The sequence below is a fragment of the Quercus lobata genome, chromosome 5, assembly GCF_001633185.2.
Source record: "Quercus lobata isolate SW786 chromosome 5, ValleyOak3.0 Primary Assembly, whole genome shotgun sequence".
In the NCBI taxonomy this organism is placed as follows: domain Eukaryota; kingdom Viridiplantae; phylum Streptophyta; class Magnoliopsida; order Fagales; family Fagaceae; genus Quercus; species Quercus lobata.
In genome coordinates, this window is record NC_044908.1 from 12,448,479 (window position 1) to 12,457,326 (window position 8,848).

Genomic DNA, 8,848 nt, shown 5'->3' on the forward strand with positions numbered 1-8,848 from the left:
TAAACTTCAATATAACACAATTCCTTCTTTCGTTTTTCCCTGTTTGTCTTTTTTTGGGCATATTCTAATAATGCTCTTGTCACACAGTTGAAAGTACCCTAAATCATTCAGCAAATAAGAATTTCATTCAAAAGAATTTTGTATCGTGATTTAGTAACTCATTTTCTATATGGGGTATAAACTCCTAAAAGAAAGGTTTGGGCTTCCAAATTCATATATTGGCAGATTTAACAAATGAATGACAAAAGGCCCAAATATGGATACAAAAATATGCAATAATTAATAACTGGTTTTGAGATTGGTCCTCTAATAGGACATCTGATCCATATTTGGCATGCGGCTCGGAGATTTGTTCTTCTCATTTGGATGATCAAATACAGTTGCCTCACTTGTTGTCAGTAGCAATGAGATACTGTAACACAGAAGCACATGGTGGTGGTTAGTTTAAGGTGTGAAACATATTAAATATACATAATTTTTTTGCTTGACCAACTATGATCTTTACCTGGCAGCATCGATTAAAGCCGTTCTAACCACTTTGAGAGGATCTATGATTTTCTCCTCCACCATGTCAACATATACACCTGTTTTGCACAAGAACCATTATTAATTAAGTGGCCAGGATAGTATTAAATAAACAGCTTTAAACAATCATCACTTGATATTAGTCCAAGTGTTGAGAAATTTAGAATGGACAAATATAGAAAAAACTAGAGAAGAAAAGAAAGAGAAACAAGATCCACTTGCAATAAATTGGATAATTCAACTTTCATAAGAATTCTCAATATAAACATGTTGGAAAGTTTTCCATTTTTTATTTAAAGGTTGTATACAATGCACAAGGCATTGTGGACGCTTCCCATTCCTTCAGGGCCTGGACAGAAAGAAATTTTCATGTACATTTTATTGGACAGAAAAAGCTCCAACTCAGACAACATGAAATTTCCTACACTATTCTGCTTTACCATAGACCAAAAATACCACAGAAGACAGATTTGCAAATGATTCAAGCCCAGTAGTCTAAGACCTATTAACGGAAAGAAATTGTAAAGTTAGCTACAATGGTAATTCTTGTAACAAATAAGAGAACAAACCTTTAGCAGCATCAAAACCCAAATTATGATTATCTTGTTCCAACAATTTGCCAATAACCAGCGCACCATCAAAACCAGCATTTGAGGCTATTGTGAATGCAGGTGCCTAAAGCAAATCAAAATGCTCACTGTCAGTATTTAACTGCAAATAAACACCAAGGTAGATGCTGGCTGAGGAAATTCAACAAATAAAACCTTTAGAGCATTCTGGATTATCTTTACGCCTCTTTTCTGGTCTTCATTTACCGTTGGAAGGCTTCCCAAACCTTTTGCAGCATACAAAAGAGCAACACCACCCCCTAATAAGGGCAAGCAAGTTACGATTGTTCTTGATGTGCTGTGGATATATATATAACCTAGAGGAATGACAAAAATCTAGTTACCTGGCACAATACCCTCTTCCACAGCCGCTCTTGTAGCATTTAAAGCATCCGTGACCCTATCCTTCCTTTCCTCAACTTCTGCCTCACTAGACCCTCCAACCTGACAGAAAATGGATGCATGTCAAGGCAATCACTCACCCACACTGCAGGAATTCAGACAAGTGAACAACATACCTTGAAAACAGCCACACCACCAGACAGCTTTGATAGCCTTTCCTGTGCCTTCTCCTTGTCAAACACGGCATCACTCTTCTCCATAGCTGTCCTCAGCTGTAGAACATCATTAGCATAAGTAAATGTTATGAATCTTCACTTCCGTTCATTCCTATTTTTAATTTCTATAGTCCAGATTGAGGCAATCAAATTTGAATCTTCAAAATCTAAATAATTTCCTTCCCAACTACCACAAGAGTAAGGCTTCTGGTGTTAAGAATAAATGTACGTAGCTCTCCTGTTTCTATGCTTCACTATAGTTGGTTTTAGAATGTATAAATTAGCTCAGGAACTCTTGCTGACAATTTTTATAAAAATTTGATCACCAAAACACCTTGAGGGTCCTCTTTTCATACAGATGATCAATTCTGAAAATGCTGATTGAGTTAGGGCTTCCTTTTAAGGGGAAAATGGTAGTAACAAAAGTTTGATGGCATTTAACAGAGACTGAAGGATGAGATACTGCATATAGCAAGGATTAAACAAACTGGGAAATTCCCAAGGGAACAATAGACAATTATGCATCAACAGAAAGTTGTAAGAAGCGGCAATTATTTGATAGCACAAACCCAACAAGGCATATAGGGATTGCTTGCAGAATTCTTAAGAACCAGAAATAGTTTAAAAGTATTTGTCTGACATTGAAATAAGCAAACATGGGTAATTTTACTAGGATCAAAAGTTAAAAAGTGTTTTTATCAGAGTTCCCTTCTTCTAATTCTATTCAAAAGCAAACACTTAGGAAAAAACCTATATTCTATGGCAAAAAGGTATGAGTGCATTCAAGGACCCACAAAGTGGAGTCACACCTTGATGAGAGAATTTGTTTAGTGGGAGCGGGATTAAAGAAGAGAGATGGGGAAAAGAGAGATCATTAGTTGGTGCTAACCCTAATTGCAACTTTAAAAGAAAGCAACTATTACCACCAATGTAATTGAAAATGAAGTTTTGTGATTAAAGTTGAGTTGAATTTGAGTATTAAAAATAAAAACTAAAAAGCCAATGGGACAACCCAAAAAAAAAAAAAAAAAGGTAAGAGCTTTATACCACTATAAGGAGGTCATCAGAATTGTGATTTCACCCATGCATGTAGCACTAAGTGCATTTCTAATGTGTCAAATTTATTGATAAAAAAAACTTATCAAAAAAAAAAAAAATTTATTGATAAAAAAAATTGGCAAACAATTCATCCAAGTTAGTAGCACACTGAATAAAAATTTGAAAATAAATAAGGAATTAAAGAGAAAAGCCAACCGCATACCTCTGCACATCTTTCTTCAATCAGCTTCTTATCCCCACCCCCATGTAGAATTATTGTGTCATCAAGAGAGACAGACACCTGTAATTTTATTTTTTGAAGTTAGTTATGTCCCAAAGAAATTCAAATATAGCACCGTAGCACACTCTGCTAAAAAAACATAAACCTTTTTTGCAGTTCCAAGCATTTCAAATTGCACTTTGTCAAGGGTTAAACCACGGTCTTCAGTGATAACCTGTACAATAAAGGTGTTAGCATAAAAATAAAAATAAAATAGAAAAGAGAAAAGGAAAAAAAAAATTCTGCATATTATAAGTGCATATATATATTAGAAATTAATTTAGGAGTAAAAGATTGCATAACCTCTCCCCCGGTGAGAATGGCAAGATCATCTAAGTTTGCTCTTCTATTTTCCCCAAAACCAGGAGCTTTGATCGCACAAACCTAAACACATGAAATTAAACTTGTGAATTATGAAAGTTGACACTACAACAAGCAGAATTAATGTCAAAACATCTTGATAATGAAGAAATTAAATTACAATTGAAGTAATAACAGACCTTACAAATGATCAATATAAAAGAAAGAAAAATACACCTAACACAGCAGATAACTATTGCTCTTCAATAAATAAAAATAATATAATCAAATATCCAAAACTTATAAAATCAAATATAGGATTATTTACAGATATATAGAGGTACATATGTATAGGCACTCATCAGACTAAGTCGCAACTTAATACCTATTCACAAGATATTAAAAAAGGTATCATTTGATAGAAGTCTGGCATTATTCTTAGAGTCACATGTAATTTCGAAGATTGGCCCAGAAATATTCTAGAGCTTGAATTCTATACATTATTTTGTTTACTCCATGTGGAAAGATCTCAAGACCAAGAACTCTTGATTAATAACTCTTTAACTTCTTGGGCACTCCATTTGTTTGTGTCCCAATATATAAGTTTCTTTTTAATTTCTTGATTTATGGGAGAAAAAACAACCTTAAGAAAACCTTTCATAATACAGAAATATGAAGTCATTTAACTATTTACAAAAACTTTTTTTTGTTGAGGAGGGGGGGGGGGGGTGTTGGGGGCAGTGGATGCAATAATGTAGCTCTTCCCCCCAGATGTTTCAGTTTTGATATTGCTTCTTGTCAAAGGGCCTTCATGTACTTCAACTATCTATATAGCTCAAGCATGAAGAGCACACAACTGTGGAACATCATATTGCTACCAATAATCATGTGGCCCTCTTGAGAAAAATATTTTGATGTCCAAGGATGTATGAATTACTAGAAATACAAACATATCTATCTCATAAGGATTTCAATATTATTTCAATTCATTAATATATACAAGATATACACTTATCAATATATATATATATATATATATTTCATACATACATACATACAAGATATACATATACAAGTCATATAATATAACCTGTACTATCTTACACGTTACACATTTTAAAGTAACTTCCAAGTAAAGCCAAGTAATCACCTTAAGCCCAGCATGATGCTTATTGAGTACAAGCATAGAAAGTGCATCACTTTCAACATCCTCAGCCACCACAAGTAGTGCTCTTTTTTTCTGTTAAGAATTCAATAGCAGCAGAAGCAAGAACAAGAACATTTTCTGTAAGTTCACTTGATCATTCACCATTGCCTACGAAAATAGCCCCTCAGGAAAAGGTTAATTACCTGTACTGCTAGCTCCAATATTCTAACAAGTGAATTCATGTCTGAAATTTTCTTGTCATAAATGAGGATCAGGGGGTTCTCTAGTTCCTACGAATATGAAGAAACAAATTTTAGGTCACACATCAGAGAAAAAGCTTCCATATCAACCATACAACTGGTGCAACAACCACCCCCACACCCCCCCCCCCCCCCAACAAACAAAAAAAAAAGAAAAAGTAAAGGATGTGGAGAAAGAAATTCAAAAATAGGAAGTATGCCAATATCCATAAATTATACACACACACACATATAAAATTTAAATTTGAGTGGCCTCTGAAACGTGACAAACACAGATCAGAGGGCCACCAAAATACTAACTGACAACATGGAATAGAAATAGCAAAAACTTCATGTCAAGATGGATATATGCAAGCTGACTTTACATCCTTCAATGATATAAGGACATGTATTTTCTTTGATGTTGTTTATTATTTTTGCTTTTGTTCACCATCATGAACACCATGTATTTTCTTTCTTTGTTTTTTTTCTTCATGATTGATATTACTCTTAGTACCTATGAAAAAAAAATAAGGACATGTATTTGCTGATTAGAAAAAAGGTCTAAGGACAAGCACGAGAAATTGAAACATTTGCACCTCATCTGCTCAGGGGAAAAAAGTCTAAGTAGTAAATATACCAGAAACAACAATAAAGATCCGAACTTACACATTTCTGGGTCTTATGATCAGTAACAAAATAAGGAGATATGTAGCCTCTGGCCAGCTTCATTCCCTCCACCACTTCTAACTCATTATCCATTGTATTCCCATCCTATAAATTTTGAATCATAAATAAGCAATATTGAACTGTATCAAATTTAACTATCATAAACATTAGAAGAAACAAAAGATTCTCACAGCAACAGTAATGACTCCTTCCTTTCCAACTTTCTCCATTGCTCTAGCTATAAGATCTCCAATCTCACTTTCACCATTTGCCGAAATAGTTGCAACCTAACATATTTATAAATTGATAAACAAACGTTAGAACAAGAGATCATATATAAAGTAGTAAAATACATATAAAATGTAAATTTAGCAAGAGAAATCAACATTGTGCATAGTACAAACACCAATGATATTAATGAACACTTTATTAGAAAGATTTAAAACCCCTCATGAATGCAAAACTTTCTCAGAACTAAGTTTGCAAGAAGTCATTTTCCCATCCCTTAAAAGTACCACACAGATTTTCTTTCCAACTAGAGTATAAAATAAATCCCACTTCGAGGATCGTAACAGCAAGATGGTTCAAGAAAATATAACATAACACAACCTTTCCTACCAAACAAATCCAAAATGAGAGAATACTCTCTAAGAAGTCCATCACCTGTTTAATTTCTTCTGATGTGCTTATCATCAATGCTTTGCTTTTCAGATCAGATAAAACAGCATCGACTGCCATATTAATACCACTCCGCAAATCCATCACATTCACACCGGCAGCTACTGACTTGCACCCTTCCATGAGTATTGCCTGAGTTAGGACAGTTGCACAAGTAGTACCTGCAAACAGATAAGAATCAGTTTGAAACTAAGTAGAAGATATCTTACTATACATTGATGAAAACGAGTAGTAACAACCCTTCAACATCACTTATGAACTTCTTTCTATTTGTATGTTGGACACACACCCAGTGGATTTTGATCCTACGACCTCACCCTCCACCCATTCTTATGGAAGGAAGAAGTGTCATTTGAGTTAGAGCTGATTGGCTCACTTATGTGCATAACATCAGGTAGAAATAAACTACATTATTCTAAGAATTCAAATCAAAACGAAATGCAATCCTAAGAAGCTGAGAGTTGAGAGCTGCCTGGAGCATTTTCTTTCTTTCTTTCTTTTTTTAGCTCCAAAAGAAGTACCTTCAAGGTACATGTCTAATTGATACTTCATTGCATTTATCACTGCAGTCTTAAGAGCAATAAACTAACTCTTAATCAATAATAAAAATTAAATAAACCCGATTCAAAGCCTAAGTATCCACAGTATGTTTATAAATCCATGACAAACTATTATGTTCTTTCGGGCACATAAACAAGAGAAAACAACGAGTTTACCATCTCCAGCAGCAGTATTAGTAGCAATTGCAACCTGCTTTACAAGATCTGCACCAACATTTTTGGCTTTTTCCTTGAAGCTGATACTTTTGGCAACAGTAACACCATCCTTTGTGACTTGAGGATCCTTATGACTTCGCTCAATTATCACATTGCGGCCCTGAATCAAGCAACCAGAAAATTAAGAAAAAGGGAAAAGCTGTGATGAGAGCACACTTTAACTATTTATGAGCTATTCTTACCTTCATTAAATTTGGCACATAACTTGAGACACATGCTAGATTATCAAAAGATAGTATAAGGATCACAAATAAAAATTTTACACATAAAACAAAAAGGGCATAAGCATCTTTATTTTTATTGGCTAATGAAGTTAATAAGCCTCTGAATCCATAAGGTTGTCTTCTTGTTCTGTTAAACTCCTCCCATTATTGTGGAAGGAGGAAGAGCTATTTGACCTAGAGCTCATTGGCAAGTGAATGTGCTTTTTTCTAAAAGCCTAGTTTCCAAAAATTTGGAGAGTTCTTAACAAGATAAATGAGTGTGCCATCATAATCAATTCATTCAAAGAAAAACAATAATCAACTGAGATTTCTCTGTCACTATTATTGCATGGTTTCAAAGTAATACTAGAAAATCACATATTATAACATCAAATGAGTGTTTTAAAGGAATCAATTTGAGCCTACAAAAAGAAATGGCTAATTCACACCCCTCCCCAAAAAAAAAGTAGCCTTCTTTTTCCTCAGTGCTCCATCAAACTTCATTTGAAAGTATAGAGAAGTAAAATAAAGAGATATATAGGTTCCAATTAACTCAATTGGTAAAGTCTCCTATTGTCAAATGAGAGATAAGGAGTTCAATTTCAAACCCCGCCTACACCAAAAACCATTTGATGTCTCGACTTGATAATGAAGAAAAATCATCATGGAGCGGACGCCATAAGTCGAAATCATACCTATAAAAAAAAAACTATATATATATATATAACAAGCTCCATTCACATATGGATATTATACTGAATGTATAAAACAAGCTATTGGCTTACTGCCATTGTTGCTGCCTACACTAACGAGTGTCCAACAAAATCTAGAAATCACAAACTACATAAAATTATAGAACATAGACCAATACCTTTGGTCCCATTGTGACTTTTACAGCTTCTGCAACCTCAGAAACGCCTTGCAGCATGGCCGCCCGAGCCCCGACCCCGAAATTAATAGCCTTAGCACCATAATTTCTATTGCAGACAACTCTGCTACACACCTTTCCAATCCAAATCACCAACCAACAAACATTACATCGCAAATTAATCCATACCCATCAGACACAATCCCTTGAATAACCCAAAAAAGCAACAGTGGGAGTCTATAGAATTTCAAATAGTGCATATATTGCCACGTTTGGTTGCTGAGAAAAATGTGATGGAAAAACGAAAAGTAATCAAAACCCAATTCCCAAATTCTTGTTAACAAGTGGAAATTGAAGTAAAGATTGAAAATTTCCCAATCTTTCTCGGCAACCAAACGGAGGGTTAAGCAAATTTTACAGTAAAGTTGAGACTTTTAATAGTAAAAAAAACGCAAACAAAAATAGTTTCTTACAACTTTTCTTGAAGTAGATGAAGTGATCGATGAAGCTAATTTTGAAACTATTCGATGCATTGCTAAGAATTTACACACACACTCGCACACACACAGAGACTGATGAGAGATTTTGAATGCTATGAGATGGGCTTTTGGTAGGGTTTTAGCTCTGGGTTTATGTTATGCTACGTTATTGTGACTGTGAGAGTTTGGAAAAATCTGGATTGTTGATTTGACGTGGGTCCCGATTGAAAACTGAGTACTACATGTTTGACGGTCGAGATTTTATTATGGCTTTAGGACTGTTTTCGGATTAGTTGGCCCAATAATGAAGCAATTGTGTCTGTGCATTTTTGTGTTTATCATCTAAATGGGCCTATTCCCATTACCCAAATGAAGCCCATGTTTTGAAAATGCCAAATCTATTGCCATTATTTATGGTGAGGCTTCAATCCTAAGTAAACTACAAGAAAGGTGTGGAGAAAAAGATGCAAAGAAAAAATAA

The 8,848-nt window shown here is 34.5% G+C and overlaps 1 protein-coding gene across 2 annotated transcripts; it reads right to left on the reverse strand.

The window, feature by feature from the left end:
• LOC115988368 (chaperonin CPN60-like 2, mitochondrial) lies at window positions 1-8,552 on the reverse strand. Of its 2 annotated transcripts, XM_031111906.1 has the most exons (17): window positions 8,362-8,546; window positions 7,892-8,023; window positions 6,758-6,917; window positions 6,027-6,202; window positions 5,555-5,650; window positions 5,364-5,468; window positions 4,659-4,745; window positions 4,459-4,548; window positions 3,312-3,392; window positions 3,115-3,183; window positions 2,952-3,029; window positions 1,652-1,747; window positions 1,478-1,577; window positions 1,290-1,393; window positions 1,095-1,200; window positions 506-584; window positions 1-412 (listed from the first exon to the last, which is right to left on the reverse strand). In XM_031111906.1, the coding sequence occupies exons 1-17, from the start codon at window positions 8,419-8,421 to the stop codon at window positions 307-309; spliced, it is 1,725 nt and encodes a 574-aa protein (XP_030967766.1). In that variant the 5' UTR covers window positions 8,422-8,546; the 3' UTR covers window positions 1-306. The 2 variants fall into 2 exon arrangements, with proteins under 2 accessions (XP_030967766.1, XP_030967767.1); XM_031111907.1 differs by lacking the exons at window positions 1,290-1,393; window positions 1,478-1,577; window positions 1,652-1,747 and having other exon boundaries at window positions 8,362-8,552.
• Between the last annotated feature and the right edge of the window lie 296 nt (window positions 8,553-8,848).

Coding starts and splice junctions, on each gene's coding strand:
- LOC115988368 (XM_031111906.1), bottom strand. CDS start 8,421: ATGCATCGAATAGTTTCAAAATTAGCTTCATCGATCACTTCATCTACT. Junction 4,746..5,363: donor ATCATAAGACCCAGAAATGT/GTAAGTTCGGAT, acceptor TCATATTCGTAG/GAACTAGAGAACCCCCTGAT. Junction 1,201..1,289: donor TAATCCAGAATGCTCTAAAG/GTTTTATTTGTT, acceptor GATTTGCTTTAG/GCACCTGCATTCACAATAGC.